The sequence below is a fragment of the Oncorhynchus nerka genome, linkage group LG18 (assembly GCF_034236695.1).
Source record: "Oncorhynchus nerka isolate Pitt River linkage group LG18, Oner_Uvic_2.0, whole genome shotgun sequence".
Classification (NCBI taxonomy): domain Eukaryota; kingdom Metazoa; phylum Chordata; class Actinopteri; order Salmoniformes; family Salmonidae; genus Oncorhynchus; species Oncorhynchus nerka.
This window is the reverse complement of record NC_088413.1, coordinates 25,641,840-25,660,587: the sequence shown is the minus strand read 5'-3', so window position 1 is coordinate 25,660,587 and position 18,748 is coordinate 25,641,840. Positions and strand designations below refer to the sequence as shown.

The following is an 18,748-nucleotide window of genomic DNA, read 5'->3' as shown; positions in this document are numbered from 1 at the left end:
GCCCCACTGTATAGTGGATGAGAAAGAGAAAAGAGAGAGAGATCAGACTTGCAGCATCGATCTGTGTCTGCATCCTCACTGGCAATGACTCATCACTTTTTTTCCTATTTTTCTCTCCCACACTCTGTCTCTCCTCTGGTTGCTGGGAGCTGTGTCTTCATATGACCTCTTATACAAGTTATTGCATTTGGAGTGGAGAGGTAACTCTGAGACCTTCCCTCTGCACCTGTTGTAGCTGAGAAGCATTATTAATAATATTATACCTGTTGTAGCTGAGAAGCATTAGTAATAATATTAGACCTGTTGTAGCTGAGAAGCATTAGTAATAATATTAGACCTGTTGTAGCTGAGGAGCATTATTAATAATATTAGACCTGTTGTAGCTGAGAAGCATTAGTAATAATATTAGACCTGTTGTAGCTGAGAAGCATTATTAATAATATTAGACCTGTTGTAGCTGAGAAGCATTAGTAATAATATTAGACCTGTTGTAGCTGAGAAGCATTAGTAATAATATTAGACCTGTTGTAGCTGAGAAGCATTAGTAATAATATTAGACCTGTTGTAGCTGAGAAGCATTAGTAATAATATTAGACCTGTTTGCTGAGAAGCATTAGTAATAATATTAGACCTGTTGTAGCTGAGAAGCATTAGTAATAATATTAGACCTGTTGTAGCTGAGAAGAGTAATAATATTAGACCTGTTTAGTAATAATATTAGACCTGTTGTAGCTGAGAAGCATTAGTAATAATATTAGACCTGTTGTAGCTGAGAAGCATTAGTAATAATATTAGACCTGTTGTAGCTGAGAAGCATTAGTAATAATATTAGACCTGTTGTAGCTGAGAAGCATTAGTAATAATATTAGACCTGTTGTAGCTGAGAAGCATTAGTAATAATATTAGACCTGTTGTAGCTGAGCTGAAGCATTAGTAATAATATTAGACCTGTTGTAGCTGAGAAGCATTAGTAATAATATTAAACCTGTTGTAGCTGAGAAGCATTAGTAATAATATTAGACCTATTGTCGCTGAGAAGCATTATTAATAATATTAGACCTGTTGTAGCTGAGAAACATTAGTAATAATATTAGACCTGTTGTAGCTGAGAAGCATTATTAATAATATTAGACCTGTTGTAGCTGAGAAGCATTATTAATAATATTAGACCTGTTGTAGCTGAGAAGCATTAGTAATAATATTAGACCTGTTGTAGCTGAGGAGCATTATTAATAATATTAGACCTGTTGTAGCTGAGAAGCATTAGTAATAATATTAGACCTGTTGTAGCTGAGAAGCATTATTAATAATATTAGACCTGTTGTAGTTTAGAAGCATTAGTAATAATATTAGACCTGTTGTAGCTGAGAAGCATTAGTAATAATATTAGACCTGTTGTAGCTGAGAAGCATTAGTAATAATATTAGACCTGTTGTAGCTGAGAAGCATTAGTAATAATATTAGACCTGTTGTAGCTGAGAAGCATTAGTAATAATATTAAACCTGTTGTAGCTGAGAAGCATTAGTAATAATATTAGACCTATTGTCGCTGAGAAGCATTATTAATAATATTAGACCTGTTGTAGCTGAGAAGCATTAGTAATAATATTAGACCTGTTGTAGCTGAGAAGCATTAGTAATAATATTAGACCTGTTGTAGCTGAGAAGCATTAGTAATAATATTAGACCTGTTGTAGCTGAGGAGCATTATTAATAATATTAGACCTGTTGTAGCTGAGGAGCATTATTAATTATATTAGACCTGTTGTAGCTGAGAAGCATTAGTAATAATATTAAACATGTTGTAGCTGAGAACATTAGTAATAATATTAGACCTGTTGTAGCTGAGAACATTAGTAATAATATTAGACCTGTTGTAGCTGAGAAGCATTAGTCATAATATTAGACATGTTGTAGCTGAGAAGCATTAGTAATAATATTAAACATGTTGTAGCTGAGAACATTAGTAATAATATTAGACCTGTTGTAGCTGAGAAGCATTAGTAATAATATTAAACATGTTGTAGCTGAGAACATTAGTAATAATATTAGACCTGTTGTAGCTGAGAAGCATTAGTAATAATATTAGACCTGTTGTAGCTGAGAACATTAGTAATAATATTAGACCTGTTGTAGCTGAGAAACATTAGTCATAATATTAGACATGTTGTAGCTGAGAAGCATTATTAATAATATTAGACCTGTTGTAGCTGAGAAGCATTAGTAATAATATTAGACCTGTTGTAGCTGAGAAGCATTAGTAATAATATTAGACCTGTTGTAGCTGAGAAGCATTAGTAATAATATTAGACCTGTTGTAGCTGAGAAGCATTATTAATAATATTAGACCTGTTGTAGCTGAGAAGCATTAGTAATAATATTAGACCTGTTGTAGCTGAGAACATTAGTAATAATATTAGACCTGTTGTAGCTGAGGAGCATTATTAATAATATTAGACCTGTTGTAGCTGAGAAGCATTAGTAATAATATTAAACATGTTGTAGCTGAGAAGCATTAGTAATAATATTAGACCTGTTGTAGCTGAGAAGCATTAGTAATAATATTAGACCTGTTGTAGCTGAGAACATTAGTAATAATATTAGACCTGTTGTAGCTGAGAACATTAGTAATAATATTAGACCTGTTGTAGCTGAGAAGCATTAGTAATAATATTAGACCTGTTGTAGCTGAGAAGCATTAGTAATAATATTAGACCTGTTGTAGCTGAGAAGCATTAGTAATAATATTAGACCTGTTGTAGCTGAGAAGCATTAGTCATAATATTAGACCTGTTGTAGCTGAGAAGCATTAGTAATAATATTAAACATGTTGTAGCTGAGAAGCATTAGTAATAATATTAGACCTGTTGTAGCTGAGAAGCATTAGTAATAATATTAGACCTGTTGTAGCTGAGAACATTAGTAATAATATTAGACCTGTTGTAGCTGAGCATTAGTAATAATATTATAGGACCTGTTGTAGCTGAGAAGCATTAGTAATAATATTAGACCTGTTGTAGCTGAGAAGCATTAGTAATAATATTAGACCTGTTGTAGCTGAGAAGCATTAGTAATAATATTAGACCTGTTGTAGCTGAGAAGCATTAGTAATAATATTAGACCTGTTGTAGCTGAGAAGCATTATTAATAATATTAGACCTGTTGTAGCTGAGAAGCATTAGTAATAATATTAGACCTGTTGTAGCTGAGAAGCATTATTAATAATATTAGACCTGTTGTAGCTGAGAAGCATTAGTAATACTATTAGACCTGTTGTAGCTGAGAAGCATTAGTAATAATATTAGACCTGTTGTAGCTGAGAAGCATTATTAATAATATTAGACCTGTTGTAGCTGAGAAGCATTAGTAATAATATTAGACCTGTTGTAGCTGAGAAGCATTAGTAATAATATTAGACCTGTTGTAGCTGAGAAGCATTAGTAATAATATTAGACCTGAGAAGCATTGTAATAATATTGACCTGTTGAAGCATGAGAAGCATTAGTAATAATATTAGACCTGTTGTAGCTGAGAAGCATTAGTAATAATATTAGACCTGTTGTAGCTGAGAAGCATTAGTAATAATATTAGACCTGTTGTAGCTGAGAAGCATTATTAATAATATTAGACCTGTTGTAGCTGAGAAGCATTAGTAATAATATTAGACCTGTTGTAGCTGAGAAGCATTAGTAATAATATTAGACCTGTTGTAGCTGAGAAGCATTAGTAATAATATTAGACCTGTTGTAGCTGAGAAGCATTAGTAATAATATTAGACCTGTTGTAGCTGAGAAGCATTAGTAATAATATTAGACCTGTTGTAGCTGAGAAGCATTATTAATAATATTAGACCTGTTGTAGCTGAGAAGCATTAGTAATAATATTAGACCTGTTGTAGCTGAGAAGCATTAGTAATAATATTAGACCTGTTGTAGCTGAGAAGCATTAGTAATAATATTAGACCTGTTGTAGCTGAGAAGCATTAGTAATAATATTAGACCTGTTGTAGCTGAGAAGCATTAGTAATAATATTAGACCTGTTGTAGCTGAGAAGCATTAGTAATAATATTAGACCTGTTGTAGCTGAGAAGCATTAGTAATAATATTAGACCTGTTGTAGCTGAGAAGCATTAGTAATAATATTAGACCTGTTGTAGCTGAGAAGCATTAGTAATAATATTAGACCTGTTGTAGCTGAGAAGCATTAGTAATAATATTAGACCTGTTTGAGAAGCTAGTAATAATATTAGACCTGTTTAGCTGAGAAGCATTAGTAATAATATTAGACCTGTTGTAGCTGAGAAGCATTAGTAATAATATTAGACCTGTTGTAGCTGAGAAGCATTAGTAATAATATTAGACCTGTTGTAGCTGAGAAGCATTAGTAATAATATTAGACCTGTTGTAGCTGAGAAGCATTAGTAATAATATTAGACCTGTTGTAGCTGAGAAGCATTAGTAATAATATTAGACCTGTTGTAGCTGAGAAGCATTAGTAATAATATTAGACCTGTTGTAGCTGAGAACATTAGTAATAATATTAGACCTGTTGTAGCTGAGAACCATTAGTAATAATATTAGACCTGTTGTAGCTGAGAAGCATTAGTCATAATATTAGACCTGTTGTAGCTGAGAAGCATTAGTAATAATATTAGACCTGTTGTAGTTTAGAAGCATTAGTAATAATATTAGACCTGTTGTAGCTGAGAAGCATTAGTAATAATATTAGACCTGTTGTAGCTGAGAAGCATTAGTAATAATATTAGACCTGTTGTAGCTGAGGAGCATTAGAAAGACTACAGTATTAGACCTGTTGTAGTTTAGAAGCATTAGTAAGACTACAGTATTAGACCTGTTGTAATTGAGAAGCATTAGAAAGACTACAGTATTAGACCTGTTGTAGTTTAGAAGCATTAGTAAGACTACAGTATTAGACCTGTTGTAATTGAGAAGCATTAGTAAGACTACAGTATTAGACCTGTTGTAGTTTAGAAGCATTAGTAAGACTACAGTATTAGACCTGTTGTAATTGAGAAGCATTAGAAAGACTACAGTATTAGACCTGTTGTAGTTTAGAAGCATTAGTAAGACTACAGTATTAGACCTGTTGTAATTGAGAAGCATTAGAAAGACTACAGTATTAGACCTGTTGTAGTTTAGAAGCATTAGTAAGACTACAGTATTAGACCTGTTGTAATTGAGAAGCATTAGTAAGACTACAGTATTAGACCTGTTGTAGTTTAGAAGCATTAGTAAGACTACAGTATTAGACCTGTTGTAATTGAGAAGCATTAGTAAGACTACAGTATTAAACCTGTTGTAGCTGAGGAGCATTAGTATGTTCAACGTGTGTATACTAGACTACAGAACGAACACAGGTCACAATTCATCCAGTGGGTGGATCTCTCTCCAATTGTGCAGGGAATGAAGAAAATAGGTACCCCCTTTTTTTCACACCCACCCACAACGTGTCCCCCCCCCCCCCCCCAAACGCATATGCCTTCTCCTCCAACACGTACCCCCTCAACGCCCCCTCTCGTTTATACACTGCGTGCGCTACACGCATGGAAGATCAATGATTTAAACATTTATTGATGTTTTGTCAGGAGCACACAATCATAGGCCTTTCCTAAGCTCCGCTAGGTCACAAAGACAGTCGTGCTCTGCCTTAAAATTGCCACCTGTGGTAGAAATAATGAGTTTTCTCAAGTGTGACACCTACAGTGTGGTATTCCAAGCTCCCTGGAGAGGCACAACATACGGAAGAAAGAAGCAGGGGGAAATTGAGAGAGAGAACGCTCCCCTCGTCAACACCATTGCCTTCTGTCAAATGAAAAGAGCAGTGAGGAGAAATGTTTTATTACCTGCTAGCACCTTGATCAGTGGAGTGTTGAGGATGGGTTATGTGTGTGTGTGTGTGTGTGTGTGTGTGTGTGTGTGTGTGTGTGTGTGTGTGTGCGTGCGTGAACTGAAGAGATCGCTATCTATCCGTCTCCCCGAATATGATTAATAACACTGCTTGTATATGCAGTTAAAAGCTATAAGGCATTGGGGCATGTGCCACCGCGACTGCAAATGCGACGTTGAATATGTAATGCCTGTAGAATAATGAGGTGGAAATGGGCGACAATGCCTCCTGAGTCATTGCTGTGAAATTACGTACTCCGCAACCGTCGTGAATGGGTAAAACTGGCAGGTTTTTTTCTCCACCCGACTCTTCGTCTTCGAGCGACTGTAATACGATTCCCAAGAGATTAGGTGATAAAGTGAAACCAGGTGAAATGCTCTTTCCTCTCCTCTTCTCTCTCCCCCTCTTGGGACTTATTGAAAAGCAGTAGGCCATCAAAATCAGGTTATTCCAGCGTTGAAAAGTGTGTTAAGGGTTTTCAAAAATAATCCCCCATGTGAGCAGTCGCAGAAGGTAACAAGCCTCTTGAAGTGTGTCAACATTTGTACGTGAACCATTTATAACAAAACAACTAGTTATCAAATCAAATTGAATCAAATATAATTGGTCACCTACACATATTTAGCAGATGTTATTGCAGGTGTAGCGTAATGCTTGTGTTCCTAGCTCCAACGGTGCAGTAGTATCTAACAATTCACAACAATACACACACATCTGAAAGTAAAAGAATGGAGTTAAGAAAATATATAAATATTAGATTGAGCAATGTCAGAGTGGCATTGACTAAAATACAATAGAGTAGAATACAGTATATACATATGAGATGAGTAAAGCAGTATACAAGAACATTATTTAAACATTATTAAAGTGATTATTAGTGTTCCATTATTAAAGTGGCCAGCGATTCTATGTATATAGGGCAGCAGCCTCTAATGGGCAGGGTTGCATAACAAGGTGGAAGCCAGCTAGTGATGGCCTTGAGATAGAAGCTGTTTTTCAGTCTCTCAGTCCCAGATTTGATGCACCTGTACTGACCTCACCTTCTGGGTGATAGCAGGGTGAACAGGCAGTGGCTCGGGTGGTTGTTGTCCTTGATGATCGTTTTGGCCTTCCTGTGACATCGGGTGCTGTAGGTGTCCTGGAGGGCAGGTACTTTGCCCCCGGTGAGTTGGGCAGACCGCACCACCCTCAGGTCGTCAGAGGGTAAAATATAAATTATGATTAGTAGATGTTGTTCAATTTTTCTCATTTACCAGAGTTGTTTCTCTGTGTTATTTGTCAACTTAACTGTAATTAAAATCAGTATTTGCTTCAAGATAAGACGGGAACCTTGAAAACAGAGAACTGTAGGTTGATGATTACGGAGTGAGACACAAACAAACAAGTTGAATGCCAAGAGGCTCATGAGGGCGAGAAGGACTTATCCATTCCATCTACAGTATTTCATCTATTCCAGCCCAGTGAGGTAAAACGTTTCATTAAGGATACCCTCAACAAAGGGCAAATTAACTCAATTACACATTCAAGGAAGTTGATCGACAATCGTGGAAGTTGAAGTTAATCCTCAATATAGTCCTTCATTAGCTTTAGGGTTGGCTGGGTTTTTCAATCAGACTTCGCTAAACGAATCCACCATGGCGTTTGTTATTATTGGAAAACTCACCTTGAGTGTAGCCAGGAATGAATAGTTCTGAACATTCTGAAGCATTTGTTGGCATCAAGACGACAAATGTCGCAGTAAATTATTGTAGGTACATTGGCTCTTTGAGTGTGAAACTCGCAGCTCAGACCGCCTTACAAAATACTGTAGAACTCAACCACTCTTGACGATGGATTAGGCATGTTTTTCTTTTGAGGTTTAAAGAGAGTTACTCTACATTATACGAAGTAATGAGGAGGTTAGGTAACCAACCACCACTAATTTCACATGGGTCGCAAAAAAAACGAATCTCCTGCCTGGGATTCCGACTGTGCCTCATTTAACGAGTCACACCTCCATCAGCCCTACATCTACTGAAGATACCGTGGACTCAATTAAGACCAGCGTGACTCCCTCCAAATCCTCGGCAAGGCTGGGGGGGGCTTATAGCAGCAGAGGCGGGTTACAATGTGTCAGATTCAGAGGTTGTCCCTAAGGGCCAAGCTGAGCCATCCGAGCTGACATAAGTACACTCCTGGATCATAGAGTGCTCCAGTAGAATCGGAGAAATCATGTCGTGCCTTGGGTACAGTATCGAGTATAATCTCCCGTGGGCAGATTCTGTATGCAGACTGAAGAATCTGCCGGGACTGAATGGGATGTGTGAGATAACAAGCAGAAATAGTTCCGGTCTTTGGGTTTGTGTCACTGGTTATTTTGACATATCTTCTCCTTGAGTGCTTCACGTGTGTGCCCACACAGATCCGAAAGGGGAGGGGCTTTGGCTGAAAGTTTCCTTGTACAAGGGATGAGACTTAGTTTTTGCCAGAACTCTCAATTTCTAACATGTAGGTGACCAAATTACACAATATTTTACTTGTAAGTTAACCGAAATTATATCAAGTATAATATACTCTTGGAACTTACAAGTGTTTCAATGCAAACATGCTTTGCCCTGTGTACAGTGGGACAATATTGACTCAAACACCTTGTTACAGTCAAAGGCCAAACAACTAGATACTCAGCAGTGGTTCTCAATCCTGGTCCTGGGGACCAAAAAGGGTGCACATTTATGTTTTTGCCCTAGCACTACACACCTGACTCAAATCATCAACGCCTGTTGAAAAAAAAACATTGCCCGATACAACTGAGGACTTTTCTAACAGAGTGCATGTCTCTATTATATCTTTCATTCATAACTTTAATTTTTTTGTACCCTGCACCTGCAGTATAAACCGGAACACACCTATTCTCAGAGCCACTGAGGCTCCAACAAAGGTTTCTTGGGTGACTAAAGAGCCTCATAAAGAGAGTGTAAAAAGGTTATGTTGGCGTGTTCTTTAAATAACATGGGCCAGAGCATTATGAGCATTACGGCTATTCACAGTAATGTCCTGATCACAGCGAGTCCACCAGCCGCATTTCCTGCACAGCCTTTTGAATCCAATTTACAAAAAAGGGCCTATTCAGTTTTATTTCCTTCTAAATCTTAACAACTCTGCTCTCTCCACGTTCTGGTAAGCATGTCTTAGGCTACATTTAATGCTCGAATCCTTAAATTAAATGACTTCTTAGTGCACATTTAAAGCTAAAAATCCTTAATTGATACAATAACAAAGCCGTCAACCCGCCCCTGTGTCTGTAAAAAGCTTAGTGATGTGCCTGGAGAAATGTAACCACTCTCAAAGTGTATAGACAGAGCTATGGATGCAAGGACTGATACCCATGTTGTTACAGTTTTAACCATGTTTTGAGGCTATGCAGCCCTCAAACTCAACTCTGGACTTTTTCATTGTCCCTCTCTAACCAGGGACTGATTTGGACGTGGGACACCAGATGGGTGCGATTAATTATTAGGTAGAACAGAATTCCAGCAGAAATCCAGCAGGTTCTGGATAAGAGAGAATAGGGTAAGAGAGAATCCGTTCTATGTAGTGTTTGTTTACATGTACATTGTTGACACACATTGGTGTAAAACAAGCTTATATTCTGGGTTCTGATGGGGTATGACAGTTGAACTAAGCTCATGAGGCATTTAGATGTTCTCTTGTTCAGGAATCAATGGGTATATACAGTATCATTTATTTATAAGTCCAAAAAATGTATGTAGCAACTAAGTTTTCTTGCTTTAAAGGAGAGCAAATAGGCAAACCCTCAGCAGTGACTGGAAGCTGCTCCTTCCTGTATGACACTGTATGTATCAGTCTCTGCTGTGTTTTCCATAAACAATAACTGTTTTAGATATGGCGTGAGACAATATTTTTTTTTATCGTTTTGACGGTTAGTTAGAGTGAAGTAAAAAATGGGCTGAGTGCTTGTGGGAATATTTCATCAACACACAGCATAGGCTACAACGTTGAATCACAGCCAGGAATTCAACTCACATAACCCCCCTCTCTTTCTTTTCCCGCTGGGCGGGAGTGAGGCATGCTGGGAGGAATCTATTTGCATGGTGTTTCTGTACGCCTCATTATGTTTCAAAGGCGATCAACGCCAACACACTGGAAAGAACACAAGCTCTGCTGAGGCGTAGTTACAGCCCAGGGTGTCACATTGTCCTGTATTCACAAAGAGTCTCCCTGTCTTATTCATTAGGATCCAAACCACAAAACGGATCCTAAATTAGCACTCCTACTCTAGGACACTGGGAACACGGGCCATTGTACCAGGGCAATGGATTCTGAGAATATTTGATGGTCGGTAATTATTAAAGTTGTGTCTCTAATTCATGATTTATTTCTGTTTATCTTAATTTTCTATAAAGGTGGTCCTGGTAAGATGTAATATCTCTTTTATGGGAGAGACCAGTTTACTGTGCAGAATGGAAGTGTCATATGAAATAGGGATCAAGAGGGGTGAACTCTGACAGCTGATAAGGACACGTGGATTTTAAAGAGGCACTTCCTGGGTTTGTTTGCTTGTCTGTGTGTTTGTTTGTTTGTGTGCTTACTCCAACACTGTTGACCAGAGGCTACATAAACCTGGCCCCAGTATCAGACCATCTGTTAGCATTCACCATGCAAAACTACTGAGCGTTCCCCCCAATACTGACCATCTGAAATAGCTGTAATGTAGACACGTGTGCATGAAAGTTACCCAAGCTAATGAAGTGAGAGAGAAAGAGTGAGAGAATCTAACCACATGCCAGCCAGTGCCAGCACTCAGTCGACTCGCTAATCTGTATGAAAACGTGTAGCAGTCAGTGATTTGTCAGCTTCAGAATGGGACAAGCAGAAGGCTGCAGCACAGAGCTGCTGTGTTGTGTGGATGCCTGCCTGGGTGTCTGTCTTACTGTCTTGTCTGGCTCTGTGTATTGTTTTCCGGGAGCAGACTTCCTGACCGCGGTCTTCTTCTCTCGGCAGACTCCATGCCAGACCCTCTGAGCCACGCAGACTTGAGCTGGTGAGTTGGCACATCCCGAGTGAGGCCATGCCAGGCATTTGTATACACACACACACTCGCGGGCAAGCACAGATGCACATGTGCACGCGCGCGCCTGAACATGCAAAAACGAAATGCACATATGCATAACACTCTTCCAACCTCTCTGTCAGTGTGTGTGTGTACATCAGTATCTGTGTACATCAGTATCTGTGTGTGTACATCAGTATCTGTGTGTGTATCAGTATCTGTGTGTGTACATCAGTATCTGTGTGTGTACATCAGTATCTGTGTGTGTACATCAGTATCTGTGTACATCTGTATCGGTGTCTGTCAGTGTGTACATCAGTATCAGTACCTGTGTGTGTATATCAGTATCTGTGTGTGTACATCAGTATCAGTACCTGTGTGTGTACATCAGTATCTGTGTGTGTACATCAGTATCGGTGTCTGTCAGTGTGTACATCAGTATCAGTACCTGTGTGTGTATATCAGTACCTGTGTGTGTACATCAGTATCAGTACCTGTGTGTGTACATCAGTATCAGTACCTGTGTGTGTACATCAGTATCAGTACCTGTGTGTGTATATCAGTATCTGTGTGTGTATATCAGTACCTGTGTGTGTACATCAGTATCAGTACCTGTGTGTGTACATCAGTATCAGTACCTGTGTGTGTACATCAGTATCAGTACCTGTGTGTGTATATCAGTATCTGTGTGTGTATATCAGTACCTGTGTGTGTACATCAGTATCAGTACCTGTGTGTGTACATCAGTATCTGTATCTGTGTGTGTACATCAGTATCTGTATCTGTGTGGGTCTTCAGTCTCCAGTATGCCGACGGTGAGTCTCGTCGCCCTCCCATGTGTGTGGATGATGGGAACTCTGATTCCCCGGTCGGCTGCACCAGCACTGTGCCTCCTGAGTTGACGAGTGACACTGATGAATCAGATTATTTCTCTCCTTCCTTCCCTCCATCCCTCCTTCACTCTCTCCATCTCTCGCAGGAAGCCAGACCTTTCCAAATAAAACTCATCTCCCTTGTTGATTCCTTGCCTACAAATCCCTTACAGCAACACTTCATGCTCCCTCCCCTCACAAATCCCTTACAGAAACACTTCATGCTCCCTCCCCTCACAAATCCCTTACAGCAACACTTCATGCTCCCTCCCCTCACAAATCCCTTACAGCAACACTTCATGCTCCCTCCCTTACACACTTCATGCTCCCTCCTCACTACAGCAACACTTCATGCTCCCTCCCCTCACAAATCCCTTACAGCAACACTTCACGCTCCCTCCCTCCCTTACAGCAACACTTCAAGCCCTCCCTCCCCTCACAAAGCCCTTACAGCAACACTTCACGCTTCACACTCCCTTTCCTTCCCCTCACAAAGCCCTTACAGCAACACGCTCCCTTCAAATCCCCAGCAACACTTCACCCTCCCTCCCTTTCATGCTCCCTCCCTCACAAAGCCCTTACAGCAACACATGCTCCCTCACCTTACAGCAACACTTCATGCTCCCTCAACTCACCCTTTCAGCAAAACGCTCCCTCCCTCACAAAGCCCTTACAGCACTTCATGCTCCTCCCCTCACAAAACTCCCTCCTCACAAAGCCCTTACAGCAACACTTCAGACTCCTCCCCTCACAGCCCTTACAGCAACACTTCCCTCACGCTCCCTCCCCTCACAAATCCCTTACAGCAATGCTTCACACTCCCTTTCATAAAGCCCTTACAGCAACACTTCACGCTCCCTTTCATAAAGCCCTACAGCAACACTTCACACTTCCTCCCCTCACAAAGCCCTTACAGCAACACTTCACGCTCCCTCCCTCACAAATCCCTTACAGCAATGCTTCACACTCCCTTTCATAAAGCCCTTACAGCAACACTTCACACTTCCTCCCCTCCCTCACAAAGCCCTTCACACTCCCTTTCATAAAGCCCTTACAGCAACACTTCACGCTCCCTCCCCTCACAAAGCCCTTACAGCAACACTTCACGCTCCCAAATCCAACACTTCACACTTCCTCCCCTCACAAAGCCCTTACAGCAACGCTTCACACTCCCTTTCAGAAATCCCTTACAGCAACACTTCACGCTCCCTCCCCTCACAAATCCCTTACAGCAACACTGCACGCTCCCTTTCATAAATCCCTTACAGCAACACTTCATGCTCCCTCCTTCACAAAGCTCTTACAGCAACACTTCATGCTCCCTTTCATAAAGCCCTTACATCAAACTTCACGCCCTCCTCACAAATCCCAAGCAACACTTCACCCTCCCTCCCCTCACAAATCCCTTACAGCAACACATGCTCCCTCCCCTCACAAAGCCCTTACAGCAACACTTCATGCTCCCTCACCTCACAAAGTCCTTACAGCAACACTTCATGCTCCCTCAACTCACAAAGCCCTTACAGCAACACTTCACGCTCCCTCCCCTCACAAAGCCCTTACAGCAACACTTCATGCTCCCTCCCCTCACAAAGCCCTTACAGCAACACTTCACACTCCCTCCCCTCACAAAGCCCTTACAGCAACACTTCAGACTTCCTCCCCTCACAAAGCCCTTACAGCAACACTTCACGCTCCCTCCCCTCACAAATCCCTTACAACAATGCTTCACACTCCCTTTCATAAAGCCCTTACAGCAACACTTCACGCTCCCTTTCATAAAGCCCTTACAGCAACACTTCACACTTCCTCCCCTCACAAAGCCCTTACAGCAACACTTCACGCTCCCTCCCCTCACAAATCCCTTACAGCAATGCTTCACACTCCCTTTCATAAAGCCCTTACAGCAACACTTCACACTTCCTCCCCTCACAAAGCCCTTACAGCAACACTTCACGCTCCCTCCCCTCACAAATCCCTTACAGCAATGCTTCACACTCCCTTTCATAAAGCCCTTACAGCAACACTTCACGCTCCCTCCCCTCACAAAGCCCTTACAGCAACACTTCACGCTCCCTTTCATAAAGCCCTTACAGCAACACTTCACGCTCCCTTTCATAAAGCCCTTACAGCAACACTTCACGCTCCCTTTCATAAAGCCCTTACAGCAACACTTCACACTTCCTCCCCTCACAAAGCCCTTACAGCAACGCTTCACACTCCCTTTCAGAAATCCCTTACAGCAACACTTCACGCTCCCTCCCCTCACAAATCCCTTACAGCAACACTGCACGCTCCCTTTCATAAATCCCTTACAGCAACACTTCATGCTCCCTCCCTTCACAAAGCTCTTACAGCAACACTTCATGCTCCCTTTCATAAAGCCCTTACATCAACACTTCACGCTCCCTCCCCTCACAAATCCTTACAGCAACACTTCACCCTCCCTCCCCTCACAAATCCCTTACAGCAACACTTCATGCTCCCTCCCTCACAAAGCCCTTCAGCAACACTTCACGCTCCCTCCCCTCACAAATCCCTTACAACAATGCTTCACACTCCCTTTCATAAAGCCCTTACAGCAACACTTCACGCTCCCTTTCATAAAGCCCTTACAGCAACACTTCACACTTCCTCCCCTCACAAAGCCCTTACAGCAACACTTCACGCTCCCTCCCCTCACAAATCCCTTACAGCAATGCTTCACACTCCCTTTCATAAAGCCCTTACAGCAACACTTCACACTTCCCCTCACAAAGCCCTTACAGCAACACTTCACGCTCCCCCCTCACAAATCCCTTACAGCAATGCTTCACACTCCCTTTCATAAAGCCCTTACAGCAACACTTCACGCTCCCTCCCCTCACAAAGCCCTTACAGCAACACTTTCCCTTTCATAAAGCCCTTACAGCAACACTCACCCCTTTCATAAAGCCCTTACAGCAACACTTCACGCTCCCTTTCATAAAGCCCTTACAGCAACACTTCACACTCCTCCCCTCACAAAGCCCTTACAGCAACGCTTCACACTCCCTTTCAGAAATCCCTTACAGCAACACTTCACGCTCCCTCCCCTCACAAATCCCTTACAGCAACACTGCACGCTCCCTTTCATAAATCCCTTACAGCAACACTTCATGCTCCCTCCCTTCACAAAGCTCTTACAGCAACACTTCATGCTCCCTTTCATAAAGCCCTTACATCAACACTTCACGCTCCCTCCCCTCACAAATCCCTTACAGCAACACTTCACCCTCCCTCCCCTCACAAATCCCTTACAGCAACACTTCATGCTCCCTCCCCTCACAAAGCCCTTACAGCAACACTTCATGCTCCCTCACCTCACAAAGTCCTTACAGCAACACTTCATGCTCCCTCAACTCACAAAGCCCTTACAGCAACACTTCACGCTCCCTCCCCTCACAAAGCCCTTACAGCAACACTTCATGCTCCCTCCCCTCACAAAGCCCTTACAGCAACACTTCACACTCCCTCCCCTCACAAAGCCCTTACAGCAACACTTCAGACTTCCTCCCCTCACAAAGCCCTTACAGCAACACTTCACGCTCCCTCCCCTCACAAATCCCTTACAACAATGCTTCACACTCCCTTTCATAAAGCCCTTACAGCAACACTTCACGCTCCCTTTCATAAAGCCCTTACAGCAACACTTCACACTTCCTCCCCTCACAAAGCCCTTACAGCAACACTTCACGCTCCCTCCCCTCACAAATCCCTTACAGCAATGCTTCACACTCCCTTTCATAAAGCCCTTACAGCAACACTTCACACTTCCTCCCCTCACAAAGCCCTTACAGCAACACTTCACGCTCCCTCCCCTCACAAATCCCTTACAGCAATGCTTCACACTCCCTTTCATAAAGCAACACTTCACGCTCCCTCCCTCACAAAGCCCTTACAGCAACACTTCACGCTCCCTTTCATAAAGCCCTTACAGCAACACTTCACTCCCTTTCATAAAGCCCTTACAGCAACACTTCACGCTCCTTTCATACAGCAACACTTCACGCTCCCTCCCCTCACAAAGCCCTTACAGCAACACTTCACGCTCCCTTTCATAAAGCCCTTACAGCAACACTTCACGCTCCCTTTCATAAAGCCCTTACAGCAACACTTCACGCTCCCTTTCATAAAGCCCTTACAGCAACACTTCACGCTCCCTTTCATAAAGCCCTTACAGCAACACTTCACGCTCCCTTTCATAAAGCCCTTACAGCAACACTTCACGCTTCCTCCCCTCCCTAATCCCTTACAGCAACGCTGCACACTCCCTCTCCTTACAGGGCTTTGTATGTGTGTTCCTAGGATATCAATACAAAACCCCCTACCTTCCTTCCTGTTTGAGATGTCACTCCTCTCACTCTAACTACTGTTACTGAGGAGTGGATATGGCAGTTATCCCCAACCTTTTTGAAACGTGGCACACCTTGATGGGATGTACACTTACTGGTTACGACCTCCATCTCATCTGATCAATTCTGCAAACCATCTATTTCCTGTGAATTTTTTAAATATATATTAAATCCTGCGACTCTGCACAAGAAAGAAGAAAATGTGGCTAGCTCCGGTAAAATAGGTCTTTAGTTTTGAATAGTTTGGGCTACAGACGAGAGGTCTTCTGCATTGTAAAGGTGTAACCACGGACACAATGCTCTGTTTGTTTCTATGGCAGAGGCTGTGGTATAGTTAAGCCCAGAGCCATACTGTACCAGAGGCTGTGGTATAGTTAAGCCCAGAGCCATACTGTACCAGAGGCTGTGGTATAGTTAAGCCCAGAGCCATACTGTACCAGAGGCTGTGGTATAGCAAAGCCAAGAGCCGTACTATACCAGAGGCTGTGGTATAGTTAAGCCCAGAGCCATACTATACCAGAGGCTGTGGTATAGTTAAGCCCAAGAGCCATACTGTACCAGAGGCTGTGGTATAGCAAAGCCAAGAGCCGTACTATACCAGAGGCTGTGGTATAGCAAAGCCAAGAGCCGTACTATACCAGAGGCTGTGGTATAGCAAAGCCAAGAGCCGTACTATACCAGAGGCTGTGGTATAGTTAAGCCCAGAGCCAGAGACATACTATACGAGAGGCTGTGGTATAGATAAGCCCAGAGCCATACTGTACCAGAGGCTGTGGTATAGATAAGCCCAGAGCCATACTGTACCAGAGGCTGTGGTATAGATAAGCCCGGAGCCATACTGTACCAGAGGCTGTGGTATAGATAAGCCCAGAGCCATACTGTACCAGAGGCTGTGGTATAGTTAAGCCCAGAGCCATACTGTACCAGAGGCTGTGGTATAGATAAGCCCAGAGCCATACTGTACCAGAGGCTGTGGTATAGTTAAGCCCAGAGTCATACTGTGCCAGAGGCTGTGGTATAGTTAAGCCCAGAGCCATACAGTGCCAGAGGCTGTGGTATAGATAAGCCCAGAGCCATACTGTGCCAGAGGCTGTGGTATAGCTAAGCCAAGAGCCATACTGTACCAGAGGCTCTGGTATAGCTAAGCCAAGAGCCATACTGTACCAGAGGCTCTGGTATAGCTAAGCCAAGAGCCATACTGTGCCAGAGGCTCTGGTATAGCTAAGCCAAGAGCCATACTGTACCAGAGGCTGTGGTATAGATAAGCCCAGAGCCATACTGTGCCAGAGGCTGTGGTATAGCTAAGCCAAGAGCCATACTGTACCAGAGGCTCTGGTATAGCTAAGCCAAGAGCCATACTGTGCCAGAGGCTGTGGTATAGTTAAGCCCAGAGCCATACTGTACCAGAGGCTGTGGTATAGTTAAGCCCAGAGCCATACTGTGCCAGAGGCTGTGGTATAGTTAAGACCAGAGCCATACTGTACCAGAGGCTGTGGTATAGTTAAGCCCAGAGCCATACTGTACCAGAGGCTGTGGTATAGTTAAGCCCAGAGCCATACTGTACCAGAGGCTGTGGTATAGATAAGCCCAGAGCCATACTGTGCCAGAGGCTGTGGTATAGTTAAGCCCAGAGCCATACTGTGCCAGAGGCTGTGGTATGGTTAAGACCAGAGCCATACTTTATGAAATAAATGACTCTGGCTAAGCCTAAGAAGACTTTGCTAATGGTTTTCACAGACAAATTAAAATGATACAAATTACTTGCCGCCCCAAATGCGCCGCCCCTCAAACGATACAAATGTAATACCAGCCTGAGCACACCAGACTTGAAACAATGACACAGATGTAATCATTTAATGTTTTATCTGACCGCCACTAGTGCTCCTAAGTCAAAATGCCATGTGCATTACATCCACAGGCCGTGTTTAGAAGTGAGTGTAAAGTGTGATAAAGTGTGAGTGTAAAATGTAATAAAGAATAGGAACATTACCTCAAGGCACACCAGTGTGGGAACCACTGGGATAGGGGACAGTTTCTGTAAAACAAGGGGCTGTGAATGGTGGAGGCCTGTCGGGAGGTGTTACAGTTTCCACCTGGCTCCTTGGAGTGGTTTGTCTCATGTACAGAGTCACAGCCAGGCTAACACGAGACAGTGGACTGGAACAAGGTCTAGTGCTGTGGGCTGCAGTATCAGGTGTGAGATTAGTTATTTTGAGGCTGAATGAGCAAACTGTACATGGCCAGGTGACAGAGTAGGTTATGGTGAGTAATGTGGGTGTACCTTGTGTGTCTGCAGATAAAGCCTATTAACTAATTTCACCGCAATATTAACAGAGCAGAGAAGTCTGTCTCTCCGCCCGCCCATCTGTCCGTCTAGTCCACAAAAGCCAAATATTTGACTTTACACGACTGTAATGTAGACATTTCATGACCCCCCACTGAATAACAACCCAATGAACACTGTCAGGCAGTAAGCCTGTGCTTCAAATACATCCCTTTCATTAAAGTACCCGGCCAAGGGTGAGGTAAACTATTTGCTTGCGGG

General features: G+C 42.3%; 2 protein-coding genes across 7 annotated transcripts in view; one reads left to right on the top strand and one right to left on the bottom strand.

Annotated features, from left to right (window-relative positions):
• LOC115145578 (type II inositol 3,4-bisphosphate 4-phosphatase-like) overlaps positions 1-18,748 on the top strand; it is a 406,180-nt gene that overhangs the window by 104,277 nt on the left and 283,155 nt on the right. For 5 of the 6 annotated variants that reach the window (XM_065003896.1, XM_065003893.1, XM_065003894.1 and 2 more), the window contains one exon: positions 10,878-10,949. The exons of the other annotated variant lie outside the window; for it this stretch is intronic. The gene's annotated coding sequence lies outside the window, so the exon portion shown is untranslated. The remainder of the gene's footprint in view (positions 1-10,877; positions 10,950-18,748) is intronic. 6 annotated transcript variants of the gene reach the window in all.
• LOC135561609 (galaxin-like) lies at positions 13,335-14,198 on the bottom strand. The gene has a single exon (XM_065003323.1). The coding sequence runs from the start codon at positions 14,196-14,198 to the stop codon at positions 13,335-13,337; it is 864 nt and encodes a 287-aa protein (XP_064859395.1).

Excerpts from the sequence above, each read along its gene's own strand:
- LOC135561609 (XM_065003323.1), bottom strand. The coding sequence starts at position 14,198 with ATGAAGTGTTGCTGTAAGAGCTTTGTGAAGGGAGGGAGCATGAAGTGT.